General features: G+C 37.2%; 1 protein-coding gene across 34 annotated transcripts in view; it reads left to right on the top strand.

Moving 5' to 3' along the window:
- Positions 1-18,342, top strand: part of CAMK2D (calcium/calmodulin dependent protein kinase II delta) — a 161,456-nt gene that overhangs the window by 137,779 nt on the left and 5,335 nt on the right. For 13 of the 34 annotated variants that reach the window (XM_065633686.1, XM_065633674.1, XM_065633681.1 and 10 more), the window contains 3 exons: positions 14,159-14,234; positions 15,367-15,461; positions 16,718-16,946. In XM_065633686.1, the coding sequence (XP_065489758.1) occupies positions 14,159-14,234; positions 15,367-15,461; positions 16,718-16,946 (400 nt within the window). Of the gene's footprint in view, positions 1-2,999; positions 3,084-14,158; positions 14,235-15,366; positions 15,462-16,717; positions 16,951-18,342 lie in introns of those variants that run through there. The other 21 variants (XM_065633677.1, XM_065633666.1, XM_065633663.1 and 18 more) reach the window with 3 other exon arrangements.

Raw genomic sequence — 18,342 nt, 5'->3', positions numbered from 1 at the left:
TCCATATGATTCTGTAGTGCCGCAGTTAAGATTAGATTGGATGGCCATGATATACTTTATTCCCAAAACAGAAAAGAGGATCTTGCAGTAGCCACAGGTCTGAGAGATGAGATGCTGGTTGTGTCCTTCTCTTTGCTGTAAAATGTTTAGCAGATGAAATTTTCTGCTATTTGTAGGTTCCTGACCCACTGCTACCTAATAGTGATACAAAGGTCATAAAGCAGATAAGCCAGTAAGATGAGCTGAGGCTGTACTCCACAAAGAGTGTTGTGTATTTTCTGGAGACTGCAGAAGGAGGAGCTGAAAGAAGTTGCCGTGCTTGCTGAAGAGTAGGTAGAGTAGTGTGGCGTTGCTCTTCCCCTGCTTTGGTGGGAAGGTGGGATGTTTTCTCCCCACCGAGAGTGATAGATTGAACTGCTGACGTCTGGGATGATCCTGATAACCTCATACATTGATGCAGCTGTTTCAGCATCTGGTCCCTGGCCTAACACATAGCGGTACCACTGCCCTGTTCACCAGACACCAGGTGCACATTCTGTTCCAGTGTATGGGGATTTCATTTTCTGTTTCATTAGAAAAACAATATAATCTCCCTGTCATTAATTGCTTGCAAACTTGCTTGTTTTTCACTGTTTAGTATTCCTGTCACACTTCCAATCTTTGCACCGGAGGCTGCTTTTCTGGTTCTTTTGTTATAAATTAAAGTTAACAGTACCCTTAGGGTACTTATTTCTAGAATGATTCAGGGAATAGGCGCTCCTGCAACCCTGACAGCTGTTATAAGCTCAAGCGTAATGCTTTAGCAGGGCACTTAGGAAAGATATTTTCCCCCTACTTCAAACTTGACTCCTGGATATAGATTTTCTAGGACAACAGTGAAAAAGCTGTTCTGTTGTCAGGAACAGCTACTGGCTTCAGCTGGAGATAAGAGACTGATAGGGACAAATGGATGTCAGAGCGAGCAGAGAGAATTCTCTCATATTACTGACTGTCTGGGTCCTTATGTGTATGCTCAAGATCATGCTTGTCACCAAATTGAATATCTAGAAGGAAAGTTCTCCACCTGAGATGATAGAGGGCCTTAAAAATCAATTTGCTTTTCTTTGCAGTGTGGAGTACGACAGGGGAAGAGATGCTCTCCTTCCTGCGAAGGAGAAGGGAGACAGGGATTCCACTCTGTAACTGGATAGTAGTATTAGTGTTTGTTTTATAGTATTGCAGTATGGCCCACACTTCACAGAGAATGACTCTTCCTCACAAAGGTGTGCAGTCTATACACTGTATTCCTTCTCCTGTTTTTCTAACATTGTGCATAGAATGCACAAACAGGTACAAGGTTCCTTCCTTTGTACAGATGATCAGCCTACACGTATTTAAAATATTCGGCTCTGCATCGAGTGGTTTTCTTATCTTTTATTGATTATGTGCGTCTGTGTGCTATATGGTATCTCCAGCATAGTTGGTTTTGTGTGCCTTGTGGGAGGGTGTGCGCATATGTGTCTGTACAAAGTATTACAAATGTTACGATTCATTAAGAAAGCTATCAAAAAAAAAAGCCTTAAATCAACTATCAGAAATGTGTCTTAAGGGACATATTGTTACTTCTCATATCTATCAGAATATTGCATACAGTATTCTCTCGTATCAGGATCTCACCCTATTTTTCACTTCTGGAGGCAGATACTTTAACTTGAAGACAATAAAATCAGGCTTACTTTTCATTTGTTATGTATTGAGAAGTTACACTGTAACTTTGTCTTGCTTACGTATGCATTTACATCTTTTAGGTCTGGAACATATTTCTTTTACTAGAAGCAATATCTGGCAAACTATAGTGAGCTTTAATAATTCAAGGAATAAGCTAATTCTAGAATTTGAGTCTGAAATTACTTGAAGCTGTAGTTCAGGTTCCTTGCTGACATAAATTTCTGACATAAAGCATTTATCTGCATGACAGTGATCCCCTCTGAACATAAGGACAGGAGCGGACAGAAAGAACATACTGAAAAATGAGCTGAAGGCAATGCCTTCTCCCAGGGTTGCTTGTGGGATTTCTTCCTCTAGTAATGAGACTGGAACTCTTTGGCAGCATCTCTTTGATACGAGATTGATATGAGGTTTTTTTTCAGTAATACTGTAGAACACGACCGTTATTTCTGGCAACCATGCACACAGACTTTTACAAAGCCGAGTTGTTAAATTTGTCATGGTCAGGAAATCTAGATTTCTTACGGTGTTTTTTTGCACTTGGAAATGAACTAATGAAAGCAATATTAGGAATGATGGTTCCTGATGGGAAAAATTGCTGAGCTGTAGGGCACTTACAGATTAGATAGATTCTGGCTAATCTGTGCTACTTAATACATGTGTAAAGTGCATAGCTTAAAAAAATTAACCATTCAGGAGGCATGTATTATCATATATTTTGCTAATTTATTTCATTGTTTTTGTTTAAAAGTAGAAAGAAACCAATTTAAACTAAACTGTTTGGAACATACTTTCCTGAAGAAAAACCTTTAAATTTCTAAGAACCCTTTTTTAAAAGCTCTTCCAAAACCCTGTATATCTCAGTACTGGATGGAGGGATAAATCTGTGCTGGCATCTGAACAGAGTCATTCATGGCTACGACCTTTACAACTGTTCTTTGGCACCCACACTGCCTCCCAAAACTACACCATTAACATTGTTTGTGTGCTCAAAGATTTTATAAGTTCTTGTTGCTTGTAATTAAATTCTCGTTATTTTTCTTTTGGCCTTCTTTTTTTTCTTCTTTCACATCTACTTGACCCTCATACAGCTCTCACAAAGGAGGGTGACACGGAGAGGTTGTGTCCCACCCACCACTCCTCCTCTTCCATTGCTTCTTCATCTCACTGGTCGCCACCCTTGCCGTGCCCCGGCGGCCGCTCCTGCTGCCAGTGCCTGCTGAGGATTCTGATCACACTCTACCTCTTCATCTTTGTTTGTTCATATGTTGTGTTTCTTTCCATCAATTCAGCGGGCAAGTCCACGAAAAATGCAAACTCAGAGAGTCATTCGCTTGAGTCTGAGCTCTCCCACTCCACTCCTTCCTCTGTACTGTGTAAGTTGAGAGGCTCATCTGTTCAGATGATCTCTGTTGTCTCCTTCTCTTCCCTCCCCATCATCTGACGGTAGCACAAAAAATGTCAATACTGTGATCTGTCTGATCTAGGAATGACCTTTTCTTAGGGCTTATAAAAGTACAGAGTATATTTTTTTTACCTATTTATTTATTGGCCAGGTTTTATTAATTGTAAAATTATGTCATCAAGTAACAGCAGTATAAATAGGTGTGTATTTCAGAAAGTTGTACCTTGCAGAGGTTAGTCTCTGCAGTAGTTTTCAGCTTAAAGATAGATGTTGCTCTCAGCTCTGGCTTAGATCCTGGATATGGGGTCTCCAGATCAGTTACCTGTTACGCATGTCATCAAGTTACTTTCTTTAGCATCACCGTTGGTAAGCCAACCTCATTGCTGCTGTAACAGCTGTTAGCTTGAGGCATTGATTCATGACAACTGGAACGTTTCACGCTCTGCTTAGGAAGAGACTTGTGATGGTTAGTGACCAATCAACTGTAAAGGAAATCTTTAGGGTGAGGAGACTATGTTTTAACAGTTTATATATAAGAAGAAAAGGGCATTGTATTAGCAGCTTATATATGGTAGAAAAGGTCTAAGTAGATGCATTTCTTGCTTATAAATTAATTCAGAAATTCTTTAGAGGGTGGGAACCTTGTGAGCTGAAATGGGGAATGACTTCCGAGGAATGCAGGCTCTGCTTGCCAGATTCCGATCTTGTATCCTATGTGTGTTGGGGTAATTGCACTGTACTAGGAATGAGCATTTGCAGTGGTAAAGGTGAGATCTGCATGGGCCCTCTTAGGCTGTGTGCAGTTGGCCTGAGCTTTATTTTAAATTTGAGTGGAATTTTTCCTATGTGAAACTAATGCAGGTGAGAGGGGAATCAGTCCTGGAGATGATGGGCTGTCTTAGCTCACGACAGGTAATGTCGAAAGGCTAGCTTTATTCTGAGGGAGGAGCAGGATAGTTTGGCTTTCGCAGCCTGGAGTTCTGCTGACACCAAGAAGCAAAGAAGTGCTGCAGATGGAAAAGCTCCTCTTAATTTTTTAGATTACTGATTTGACAAGTGGGGATCAGATTCTTTTTTTTTCTGTAGTTGTAAAAACACTTCTGAATCAGTAATTGACCGTCTAATGACAGAAGAGGAAATTAATGATATGTCTGTCAAAGTGACAGTAAATGATGAAGTACAGACTGTCTTGCACAGCGGTTAGAAGAAGCTGTTCATGTGATATACCCATATGCTGCACTTTGGCAGGACACGTTAGTAGCATGACTATATATCAAACTAGAATATCAAACAAATACCAACAGTACAAACTACACAGAACCTTAGAAGTGAGAGGAAGTAATAGAAAAAGCATGGACTTGTGTAACATTCAAAGCGGTCAGTGACATATGCCATAAGGCTTTTCTTCCATCTGCAGCATCTAGCCCCAGAAAATCCATGATGTACCCAACATTTTCAGATCTGAATGCTTGCTGCCTCACATTTCCTCCTTCATTGGGGAGGTAATAGTGCTAATGCCACTATTATTGTTTAAACATAGATGTTGCCCAATTTAGGAACAGAGGCACCTCAGATAATACCACTATTCTTGAAAAAAGTAGATTATTTTAGTTTCCCTGAAGGAGCGTGGTGTAGAAATGCAATAGTATATATATACAATGACATTTTAAGAAAGTGAACAATCTCTAATTTATTCTGTTCTTCTGTGACTTCAGAAACAAGCATGCTTCTTTGCCACTTTGTTCCACAGGAAAAAAAAAATTCTCAAAAATCCTGTAAAAAAAGTGAAAGTGTAAATCAGTTCAAGGAATGCAATAACAATCAAGTCAAACCACTGTCTGCTGTGAGGCAGGCAAAGTATTATAATGTGAATCCAGTCTGGTAAAACATGGTAGAAACATGATGGTACTAGTCATCTGGTAATTAGCCTACCAACTGAGTTTTGTTTAAATGTTTTATGGATTAGAAATTTAGAATTTGTCAAAATACTAGAAGGCAAAACATCACAAGTTAACCCAGTAGCTGAATATGCACCAGACTTGCATATATTTTTTTATTCTGATGCTTCAAAAGAACTTCATCCCAATAACTGGAATATTGAAGTTAGTTAAATAACTAAATTTAGTGACTAAAGAAACTGTAAAGTCCCTGTAACACCTCACCTGTTCTCAACTAAGTTTTAAAAATGTGCAATTTTGGAGTAATATGATTTTAGAAATGTCCATTAAATGCTGTGTTTTCTGTAGGAATCATCCATCCTGTGACCTGGGGAAATTCAGAAAACCAAAAGCAGTTATAGTCTACAAAGAATAGGATTAATTCAACTACAAGTAAAAAGAACTTAAGTGCTGAGAGAAGACATTAGGAACATGATAGGCTATTAGGGAAAAACTACTGGTGTGGCTAACAGAAGATGCATTTGGACTAAAATCATTTGGAAGTGGAGTTTTCTTGGGATAGCTCTAACAATCTAGTTTAGAATACTGATCCAGAGTATAGAGGACTCTGCAATATTAATATAAAGGGGCTCCTGGAGTTGCATACAGTTGGCAGACTTATACCCACCAGAAAAAAGATAACTGCTATAAACAGCTATAGTAATAAATAATTTTTACTGGCAGTGAACAATATTAAAAAATCAGTGAAAGCTAACATTGCTGAGACGTGTTTTGTAAACTACATGAGAGTTACTGGGCTTGTCAGAGATAATGGTACAGGCTCAAGTGGTTAGATTTTTAATTTACATCACAGGAGAATTCAAGTCTGTTGTCAAAGAGCATGTCTGAGAATTTAGAAGAAAAAATGAGATAGTGAAGTCAGACTACAAATTTGGGATGGGGGTGAGGATGGGCAGAGGCACCTGCAATTCCTTTATGTCAGAAGTGTCTGGAAAACGAGAAGGTCTCCAAAGTTTAACTGGATAAATAGTCATAACTGGCAGCTATTTCATGACAGCACAGTTGTAAGAAAGTGGGAACCAAAGTAGTCTACAATGTTAGCTCTTTGTAGTACGAAACTGCATTAACTCTCTGTTCGTTGGTAAGGGGCAATTATTATATGTATAAATTATAATTACAAACAAGAAAAATATTGATTTCTTAATTGGTAAACTTGATAGGTTTTAATCTGCTGTCACAGATGTGGGAAAGAGGTGATGTAAATGTGGCATATTGAGAAAAGTTGAAGAAGGATTATCATACAGTTAAAAGCAAGCCATGGAAATTAAAACTTTGCATTTCCAGCCCCACATGCTTGAAGTATTCAGGAATATATTTTTAAAGGTAATGCAGTTTTGCTATGAGTAAAATAGGCAAATACCACTTTTCTTAGAGTTATCGTTTGGGTATTATTAATATTGTAATTTATTTCAACACGTCTTATTGCTTTTAAAGCTTATTTTAAAGGAAACTTATGTAGAATTGAGGATTATTATTGATTTTCCATTGTAAAACGCTAGCGAACAACAAGATTTCTCTGAATTGGTAGAGTAATGGTGCAAGAGCAGAGTTTAAATAAAAATATGCACAACAGCAAATCTTGTTAATGTCTCAGTCATCAAGACTTCAAGCATTATTTCCTGAGACAGCAGCCAGATTCCATGATTAATGTAACATGTTGAGAAACCATAGTGCAGTATCTTGTAAGTGCAGAGGCCATGATACTGCTTTGTTCTGACACTGTAAGTGATTTGTCATTAAAAAATAAACATTTGCTAACATTTTCCACACAGTATATATGGTAGTGTAATTTTGTGGTGGCTCCAAGAAGAGAGCATCTTTAAGAATAACTAATTTCATATAAATAAAAAGAAACTCTGTAGTGCATATGACAAGTTGCTTAACATCACAGTATGATAAAGGTTTAAGTAGGAGATGCACTCATTTTGCTTGATCTTTTTTGTCAGTATAAGGTGGAAAAGTGATTTGCTGGGATAATTTTTCAGATATTTGCCTATGTATCTGATGAAGTATTTTTTTTTTCATTAGGCAAGTAGTAGGCTTGCAGATTTTCAGAAATATGAAAGACCATCAATAGCCAAAAAAAATCTGGAACCATCCACCCATAACATAAATCGATGAATCAGAGCGAATGTTTGGAATCAGCAGGCATGAGGAAAGAGACGTTACTTGTAAGATGACAACGCAAATGTCTTAGTTCATATCGAAGTTTAAGGTATTTTGTGCTACACGCATGGAGGGGAGAGGTAGGCTTCAATCTTCTGGGCACTCAATTTGGACAAACTAAATTAACAAAACTTAATGTAGTTTTGACAAACTGAATTAAACTAAATAAAAGCCCCCTGGGGCATGCCTTGTCATCTGAGGGTCTGAGTGGTTTTTATGTAGATCTAAGATTCAATCAGTCATTTATTCATGCAGCACCTTCTTTTATTTTCTTCACGGAAATTACTTTCTTGGAATATCTGCGGGATAAATTATAAGGGAAATTATCAACAGAGAATTTTAAAATATTAGTGTGAATAGAATGGCTTTGAAAAACATTTTGTGATATTTGCTGTATTCCTCTCTGCTTCTGGGGCAGCAGCGCCTGCTGTAAAATCGATTGACATCTGATGCGTTCACATAACCAGCGTTTGTTATACAAGACAGGATAATATTTGTAGTCTCTTCCTCTTTCTTTTCAAACTTTGGTTATTGTCAGAGTATAGAAATAATATTAGTGGCTTTATGCTTTCCATCTAGTTACTATTTGTTGGTACGATATTCAGATGAGAAATGAAGCTAGGTTCACCCATACTGTGCCATACAATTTTAGCAGGCCAATTGTCACCTTGATAAGGGCTGTACCATTTTAAAATGATAGCACAGTGAGTGCTATCTATTGTCTCCCCAGATTTAGATATCCTCCACAATGTAGATGTCTATATTTGAGCTAGTTGTCTAGACTCCCTTTAGTCAACCCAAATAGGTCAGATGAGTCACACTTGTCTTAGATACCTATTTTAGGATATGTTGAATCATGCCCTGAAAGTGCTTATTTCTCTCCATCAAATGTAAGGGAGGGGAGCTGAGAGAACAAACTCACTTGTCGGTACTTATACATGCCTAAAATGTTGTGAGATTAATCCACATTGACGTCTACAAAGATATGTAGTTAAGAGTACTGAGTTGAAAACTTTAAGGGTTTTATCCTTGAGAAGCAGCATATGAGCTAGTAAGAAGCAGAATAGTTTTAGTAATCTTTTGAGTTCATGTGCTAATCCATAAATGGGCTACCGCATTCTTCTGAAAAGGTGCCTTACTGCTTAGAAGGTTTTCATCGCTATCTGTTTCAAAGCAAACAGTAGTAAGGGGTAAGCAGTTCCCCGATTTGGATATTATTTGAAAGATGGGAGTGATTGGTCTTTTCTCTGGATTTCACAGGCCCTGTTGCGAGTGGTGTCTGCACTGCGGTTAGTTGATAAGCTATTTTCTGAAAGACCAAAAATATTTTTATAGTTTGGTATAATAGTATGATGACTGTTCCTAGAGTTATTTTGTTTCAAAAGAAACATGTCAGAGAACAATTTAAAAAGTGTATTCCTAGTTCTGTAAGATCAGTGGGAGTAACTAGTAACCATCCCAGTATAGTAATTACATAGTTAATCATCTAGACTATTAATAACAACAAAAAGACGCTCCAATAGTGGAATGAAGCATAAAGTGTTTCAAATTATTTTCAGAATAAACATACTGGTGTCAGTTTTGAAGAAAATCATGGGTAGTATGGTAGTCAATCATACCAAGGATTCTAGGATTCTTCTTCCTGTTTCACAAAACATGAAGTTTCTGGTACGTGTATTTCTGAAGACATCATCTGCACAAATCCACAGCTCATTTTTATTCTACACCTTCTCTCTGCAATTAAAATGTCAAAGTATCTGTCATTTCTGTATGGTTCTTGTAGAATAAGTTTACAAATGCTACCTGGGCTAAAGGAAAGGAAGAAAAGCTCTATAGTTTCCTCTCAGAATAACAGGTTTTGCTGCTGCTGTTTTCAACTTTTTTTTTCCCTATGTTATTTTATTTCACTAGCTGTGAGATTGCATCTTGTAAGTTCAAGGCGTTTGTAGCATTAGATGCTTTTTGAGTAAATGTTGTTCTTATTTTGCGTTCTTCAGATATTGGCATTAATGGTGTTCTTTAATTATGAAATATTGTCCCCACTCTGTAGCTGAGTGGGAAAAAAGTAGTGAAATATAGCTAGTGGTTAATAGCTAATTTAAAGTTAACATACGTTCTACAGCAGTGCTGCAGAAGTAATTCTAGCCAGTGTTAGAATATGTTCTCTTTTGTTCTTTTCTTCTTATTTGGTCTCTTTATAGATGTTCTTTGTAATATTTTTGCTTGAACTGCCTTTGTATCAGTCATATACCTACTCACTTGCCAAAGCAGGGGTCTTATTGTTTTGAATTGCTAATATCTTATTACCATAAGTCAACATCACTGCAGGGGTAAAGGTTATATTTAAAGAGTACGTCCATGATCTTTTCTTTAGTGGATTTACTTCACCATATTCTAGCAAAGAATGTAAAAGCTCCCGTTTTTCCCTTGCAACTTTGACGTTTTTGGTAGCTTTCTGCTACACTATCTGCATTCCTTTTCACTATTAGTTTTCAAGAAAGTGGCTCAGCATCTTTTAACTTCTTTTTACAATGCTCTTCACTCACACCTCAGTTATTTTTAAAACACCAAATGTATTTTTGCTAAGTAATCCTTATAGAGATTATATAATTTTATGCCAGTAGAAAACCATCGCCATATTCTAAGACAGTATAGATTTCAGGCTTTAGTTTTTCAATTGGCTCTTACACTCCCCTTAGAAAAAGTAGCTGAACTAGTTTTATCAGAATCCTTTTACAATCCTTTTACAGTTTTCCTGCTGTGTCTTAGAGTTTTCTGTCATTTATCAAACTCTCTTACATGCCATAAGGCTATATATAGCTCTTGCACTCTAAACATGTGATGGTATTTTAAAGGGAGAGAATAATACAGTCATAATACACGTATTAATAGCTCATTATGCCAAAGAAACTGCATTTTGGTTCAGTCCCATCATCTCATCACGTTGTGAGAGAGCGTACAGATCTCTGACAAGCTTTAACCAAAACCGAAGGACAGTATTGAGGAAATTCTTACTGCTTATCAGCTGAAAAGTATAATAGCATAAAATTGCCACTGCACATGAAACAGCATAATTCCCCTAGAATTCAATGCAAGCAAAGTTTACTATTGAATCAGAAAAAAAAAATCAGTTGAAAATGGTGATTGTAAGTGACAGTTATCTGACAGATGGGCACTGGCCAGATGCCTCTTCCCTTATGCCTCGTTTGTTCACTTGTTCTTGTGTAGTTTGTAATGTATATTTAGATAGAAAAAGAAATCAGGAGTTTGGAAGAGCATGTGTTACGTGGAGTCCATCAAATTTGTCGCAAGAATTTGGTCGTTTTCTTCCCGCTTTGATAAATGCTGATTATTTTTGCCAGGTGTTGTCTGCAATACCAGGACTGTTTTCCTACCAATATGCTTTTCACCTTAGTTCATCTTCAGTGCTCTCGTATTTCTTCCTTTGTGCTAAGGAAAAGTGCAAGTATTTGACTTGATTCACGTGTCGGCTAAGCCATGGCTGTGTTTTCTTCCTCGTCTTCCCTTTGTGCCTTCCAGTCTCCTTCCAATTTTCTGCTTGTTGTATTCCAGTTCCTACTCGTTGACCTGGCCTCCCTATCTCCTGTCTCTTCTTTCCACCCTGGCTAAACCCCTGTGTCCTAGGCAATATACCTACAGGCTGAAATACTTTTAGCATATATTTATACTCTGTTTCCCCGCACCCACACACATACCTACACAAAAAGTGTAAAATGTTAAAATGAAGAAGATCCCCAAGAACAATCCAGCAGGAGGTTTGTGTAAAATCACAGCAGCTACTGAGATTTTTAATGATTGATTGATATCTGATGCTACTGAGTGTTTCATATTGCCTTGTTCTTTACCATCTTTTTCTTGTAATGTTCACTCTTGCTCTCTAATGAGTGAGGGCTGAGAATAAGTGGGGTTTTGCACACACAATAAGTAATGTCTGGAACTCCAGCTTCGAAATTATGCTCTACCTATGTCTGACTCTTTCTGCAAATGAGGTTGCATATCAGATAACTAAAGAGGAAGAAAGCTAATATTCTAATATGTGTGTAATAATTTTGTGTTACGGAAAGGGTAGAGTAGCATAGTTGCTTTCATATACAGAGTTTCATGTGATGCTTGTAATTTTGTAGAAAAATTGAGAAATTAGTTGAAAGGCAGGTGATCTGGCAACATCTTTCTGTTCTGACAGCCCCCATTGTGAACTGCAAAGTCTTTCCACAAGTATTGGAAGAACTGACACTCTTGCTGGAGTATGATAGAAAGGCACCATTTTGATTTGCCCAAAACATCTTTTTAAATGTATCTGTGCAAAGCTTTCCATTCTCATTTAAATTGAAATCAAGTCCCAAAATCTCAAAGATTCACAAAGAAACTTCTGTCATTCACACACATTTAACTCCTGCTACTGAAGGCAAGAATAGGTGCCAGTGAATCAGGTTACCATCCAACTAAATTGACCTGTTGCACACTGTTCATTTAAACCAAAACAGAACACCTTAATAAGCCTCTGGGCTTGGTTGACAGAATGTTGTGCAACAGAATATATTCAGATACTCAGTGTTTGCTGTTCCCTGTCAGAATGTGAGTTAACATGTAAGTTAACTATGGGCTTCTCATGGTAAAACTTGGAAAAGAAAGGACCAGTGTTAGTGAAAAGGGGAGTATTGCCAATTGTCGTTAGCAAAAGTGAAAGTAAAAGTATGTGTCTATGTGGTTTCATGACTCTTGGGTGTGGAAACTAGAGTACCTTTATAGGCATTTTCATTGCTTACACAAATCTAAGAGATATCAAATAACACGATCTCATGATTATTTAGCAGCTCATTTTTACCTCATTTTCCACTGATTCAATAATCTGTATTTTTCCAGTCTGGCTGGAATGTATTACTAAGTTATTTAATCAAATCTTTTAGTTTAGTTATATGGATGCAAGGTGTAGTATGGAAAACTTGTGGTTTCCTCACTCCATGAGGTCTGCATATTCTGCATTTCATTTTGCCAATCATTCTTAACACTGCACCGTTATTTCTTACTCAAGTGTCCTACTGCTTGGCTTGTGCTGATGATGCCATAACAACATCCACTGTTTGGTCTGTGTTGTTTAAACATATGACAATGGAGCCATTGCTGATTTGCGCTCAGAGCATCTATTCCTTAAAATTCTTTGTTGTTTCCACAATCTTTGTGAAATATAAGGCAATTCATACTCTAAATATTTTTACCCATCATGAAACCTAGTAGTCAAGAACTACTTACAAAAAGTCTACTAGACCTTTATATCCACTTCTTCTTCTATCACTTCTTTCATTTCTGGTTCGTTTTTGATGCTTTTTATCTGAATATATTAGGTGCACACTTCAGAAATACTGAAAGAGATGGTGCAACATAAAAAAAAAGAAAAAGCTCTTTACTACCACAATGCCAGTTCTTGCAGTACAGCAACAGAGACTTACGTTCTGCCTATCCTCCCCAACATTTTCTTTTTGAAGAAATATGTGAATGCTCTCAGTACTTTGGTTTTAACATTCCAAGCATGTTTCCGTGTGTATGTTAATGGTCTAGTCCATGCGTAGGAGTGTGCAGGAGAATTAAAAGTACTGCTTGCACAGGTGATCTACTACAGGCTGGTTGCTTGCATTTCTTTCTATTTCTAGCTGGGTTCTTCCAAATCTATTTTCCAAGGTTTAATAAGGAGTTGAGTGTTAAGTTAAATACTTGCAAATGTACTGGTAAAATTTCTCTCCTTTATTTAGCATTGAACTCACAAAAATCTGTATTTGAGAGCAGTGCCACTCTGCTTGAAATTCATCAGTGTAATGATAAATGTACAGTGCAAAAATAAAAACCTCTGTTCTTCAAAAAACAAGTTTTAAAAAGTAGAAGTCAGTTTTCAAAGTGAAGCCAGTAAGATTTTCCATCTTGTGAAAGTCTTTTAAACTTTGCCCTCCTAGAGTAACTGGCATTAGTGTTAATCATACCACTGTGCAGGAATTTGCTTACAGTGTTTTAGTGGCTCCTATCAACATTAACAAATATTGATCCATGAGCTTATTTCTTGACTGATAAAGAAAGGAGAAAGGGTTTCACGTACTTTTGCCTTTGAAGCATATGCAAACACTGTGTGAGTTTGAATATTCTTACTAGAAATACATACTCTCTTGTTCTTAGTGTAATATTATTTTGTTACTATTTACCGTTCATTATTATTAGTTAGTAGATGTTCAGTAATATCCCCAAATAATCTGAGATTTATAGTAATATAGATGCGTTAAGCATTTTGCACGCAAAGGGTAGTCACAACCTCAGAAGTCAGAGCTGAAGGACACTGTGTTGTAATTAGAGCTGCGTGGATGTGTGTGCATTGTATGTAATCCAGAAGCTTTGCACCAGCGGATCTTGATTATAGGCTTAGGGCCTAGATTCCTCTTTACTTAAATAGACATATTGGGCCAAAGAACACACCAGTTGTTATAAAGATTCCTGAAAACCAGCATGATATACTTAAAAGCTAAAGGCCCTGTGTGTATATGAAACATTAGAGCATTGCTCATAAAACAAAAATCTGTTTCCTTTAATTTGAAGTTAAGAGTTGGGATTTGGGTTTTGGTTTGCTTTTTAAACAGCAGATCCTTCAGTGAAGGAAAGAAGGCTTGAAGCATGATAGAAAAGTTGATTGATTTTGACATGTGTGTAATTTCCTTATGAATACAGGAGTACACTGAAGCCACGACAGTGTAAGGCAGCAATGTAACATCATGTCCTTTGGTCATAGACAAGAGAAATGGCCGTTGCGCCAGCTGAGGAATGACAGAATTACCTTTGTTAGGGATGTTCTTCTGACAGCCGCTCAGCTGTCACCTTCCACTTTGCCTTCCATTGTAAGAGTTGTGTTTGTTTCTCCTTCTAGCTCGTAAGCAGGAGATTATCAAGGTCACTGAGCAGTTGATTGAAGCTATCAACAATGGGGACTTTGAAGCTTACACGTAAGTTTTCTCATTTTGGAGGGACTGAGGAGATTTGATGTATTTCAAACTGTATATGTAAATATGCCTATTTGTATATCACTGTGTGTCTTTGTATTCATGTGTTGTCGAAGTTAATTCTCAGATTACCCCAAGAAACACAGGACATTTCATCGCTGCTCTGCCCTGGTTTAAAACACACATGGTTGACAATTTCAGAGGAGGTGCTTGTATAAATCCAACGTACTACTCTGCCAAGACAGCGTCATAATTTTGATGCAAAATATGCAGTGATCTATCTTGGTATATGAAAGTAAAGTCGTGTTTGCCATTTAAAATCCAGAAAACACAGCAGAATTCTCTTTTAACAGAAAAATTGTACTGTATGTGGAGATTGATATTGCCTAGAATGCCATTTGTGCTTCAGAGTGTGAAAGACCATGTGGAATTCAGGTGCCACCAACCTCTACTGAGCACCGAGCTTTACTGTGCAAGAATTTGCTGGGAGAAAGTGGCCTGATTTCTCTCTCAACTTTTTTCTGCAAAGACAAAAAAAGAAGTAGAGGAAAGCCCTTTTCAGCATTTCTTTTGGTGTCCCGTGTTTCTGTGGGTAGATCATGTCCTGTTGCTGCACAAGCCTCACAGTTGAACAGTGACACTGCTCGTCCTATTTGAAGATTTGCCAGCACTAAGTGCTTGTTTGGTATGATCACATTAAAGCCTTTGTACAAATGTCAAGTGGAAATGTATTCCAAATCCTTATCTACATTTTGTCATTAAAAAAAAAAATCTTGCTTAAATAATGATGTGATACATTAAAAATACCCTTTGGATTGCACAGAAGCAGTTTTCAGAGTTACAAGTGAAAATTCCAAGTTCTAATACCATTCACTTCTGGTGCCATCTTTGGCAGTCTTTCTTTTGGTCAAAGTTATTTATATGGAATCTAGTCCACCTGAAGCAAGCTGCCCAATTTACTGATTTAAGTGAAACCAGAATTCCATCAATTCTCCCCATTTAAGTTCTGTTCTTTTCCATTGTGATGTCACAGGTACGCATCCAGTGGGAATAAAGGACATTTTAAAAGTAATGTCTCCCAAGATTGTGTTACATAACTGTATGTGATAATTACAGAATTTCCTCCTTTCCGCAGAAAAATCTGTGATCCAGGCCTTACGTCTTTTGAACCTGAAGCTCTGGGTAATCTAGTAGAAGGGATGGATTTTCACCGGTTTTACTTTGAAAATGGTAAAGATTCCTTTTTCATCTCTATGAATCTTCATCTGTTCCTTGTTATTTGTTTCTCTGGTCTAATCAGCATTTTGCTTTGGAAGTTAATTGATTTGGGCAGGGGGGAGGAGTATTTTTTTTTTCATTCAGAGTTCTGCTATAGATGTTTTTCCATCTTTTCTGCTGCGCTTATTCACACATCATAGGGCACCTTGGATAGCGGAGAAAAGTTTCAGGTGTTTGGAAAGAGAAAGCCAAGATGTATAAAAGAAAAAAACAAACTGTAGATAAGTCATTCTCATATATTTTTTCCATTAGAGAAAAGAAACATAATGCTGTGAGTATACTGAAAAGAAAGGTCACTAAATCGTGATTACAGTGATTGTGACTAACAGTCAGCACTCCTAGTGAGTATGTGATGTATTGGGGAGGTCATTGTGGTCACTCAATCTACACGACTGAGGGTCTGATCAGCTGTCTCTTTTGTATAAGTTTCTGTATGATTTTATATATGTTAATGTATATTTTTCAATATATATATTTATATAAATATGAAAACATCAATATATATACTATATATTACAATCATATCAGCTATACGAAAGAAAAATTACCCATAAAGTGGATTTAATAAAGTTTTGGAGGATCAGGTAATCTAGGCAAACATTTTAGAGCAGATGTGACTCAAAAGGAAATAAAATATTATAAATGAAGATACCAGCTCATGCAGTAATTTCTGAGAAATGCCAGAGCATAAAATGCGATTATTGTATTCCTAAATTCTCTTCCATCTTCAAAACAGCTTTTTCTGTATTTTTCCTTTCATTATCACTGCTTTTTAGTTTTCAGAGATCTCAGCACTTAATAAAATATGTCATAGGACTGAGTTAAAAGCTGAATTATTATTATAACTGAAAATATTAAGTACGAATGTCATTAAACATTAGACACAGCAGTGAAACTCAAGTTCTGGGAACAATGAATGGGGAAACTCAAGATAGTGGCCCCACCTTTATTTAATCAATTTATATGGATTAAATTATATGCACTTTGAATACTTTCCTTATAGGAAAGGGGAAAACATACTTTATATTGTGACTGTGGTAATTTCTACTACGTACTTGAGCTAGATGTCAGTCAGGTTTATCAGTAAATAATTCTTACTTTGTATCTGCTAAGCTTGCTATTTTTGTTTTGTAAGATGAAGTAAGGTGAGTTATTCTGGCTTACAGAGAGAAAATTTAATTTATCCTTTGTCTGTGTTTGTTTTGCAGCTTTGTCCAAAAGTAATAAGCCAATCCACACCATTATCCTCAATCCTCATGTCCACCTCGTGGGTGACGATGCTGCTTGCATTGCATATATACGGCTGACACAGTACATGGATGGAAGCGGGATGCCAAAGACTATGCAGTCAGAGGAGACGCGGGTCTGGCACCGTCGGGATGGGAAATGGCAGAATGTTCACTTTCACCGTTCAGGGTCACCAACAGTACCTATCAAGTAAGAAACAATTGGGACCACAAGCTTGAACTATGTAGGTCAGACCAGACAGTGTAATAAATAGCTGCTTTGGGCCTTAAAAACTATGAAACTGCCCCAGATAGTGTAATTTCTTCTGGTCATTCATGCAGTGTGTATTATATCCAATAATGTGCATATAGTATTGGTGCAAATATTTTTAAAATTATTGTTGTTAATGTTTTCAGCTGTGATGCCCACTGATCCAACTCAGTCCCTAAACAGACAGCTTCAAGAGCAGAAAAATGTTTTAGTGTAGATAAGGCTTGATAGAAGTCACACAAAATAGGACTGGAAAACCTGAAACAGAATTTCAGGAAAACCTCAAAAAAATAAAAAGCAATAGGATACGTGGAGCTGTTAGAGCTGACTGAGAGTTTCACGGGAAAAAGTATCACTTTTCTGAAAAACTGAAGTTTGAGTTATATTTGTTGTGTTTTCCTGCCGCCTCTTCTTACTCAGGCCCAGTTATGTTCACTGCAAGTTGATTTTGAGCCAATTTACATATTTACTTTGTAAATTGTCATAGAGCTATCTGTTGCATTCTTATCTCTTGGCACACTCTTTGCTTAACTGCTGAACAGTCACTGTCTGGCAGTTATGACATCTATGTGGGTAAGCTTCAGATCTCTCCCATCATCTTTTTTTCTCTCTTGTTCATTTGGGCATCTTTGCGTGCCCTCTCATACCCTCAGAGTCTCGCAGCGACACAGAGCACGCAAACCTCAATTCCTTGAGCCGGGCTTTCAGCAGTGCAGATTACAGCATGCTCATAGCTGCAATAGCGAGACAAAGAGTCGTGGCTTCTTCAAGAGGCTCTGCTCAAGTCCTTTGCTTTTCTTCTGCTTTCAGCCTTCATTAATGCTGCTGTATCCCTCACTGGCTTCTGACTTAGTTTAGGCTATTTCCAAATTAGACAGTACTGGTATAGGCTTTGATTTGCTCAGGTGCAAGCCCTTTGTATAGGATATAATTAAATTTGCGTGAGGTGTCTTAATGTGGATAGTGGATTAATTTCCCAGTGTGGATGATGAGGCCTTAAGTTTCATCTTTCTAGCTTCATCATGTCCTATAATTTACTTCTTGCAATGCTATTCTTCCATATGAAATAATACTTATCAGGTAAGGAACATGATAGAATGAAGTGTTAAACTTCAGTGGAGGTGATTTTTTTAAGGGAAAAAAGTAATTTGATTACATAGTGATAACTGTTGTATTTTAGTTAAGAATATGAAACCAATGGAAACAGGAACCATGTTGTCCTTTGTTTTTCACATCCCAGCTGAACTGCCAGTGTTTAAGAGATAATATTGAAAGAATAGTTACATTTTCTTGAAATGCAGTGTTAAGTGATGTTTTCATAAAGGAGATATTTGTC

Source organism: Caloenas nicobarica, chromosome 4 (assembly GCF_036013445.1).
Source record: "Caloenas nicobarica isolate bCalNic1 chromosome 4, bCalNic1.hap1, whole genome shotgun sequence".
In the NCBI taxonomy this organism is placed as follows: Eukaryota; Metazoa; Chordata; class Aves; order Columbiformes; family Columbidae; genus Caloenas; species Caloenas nicobarica.
This window is presented reverse-complemented; position numbering and strand designations above follow the sequence as displayed.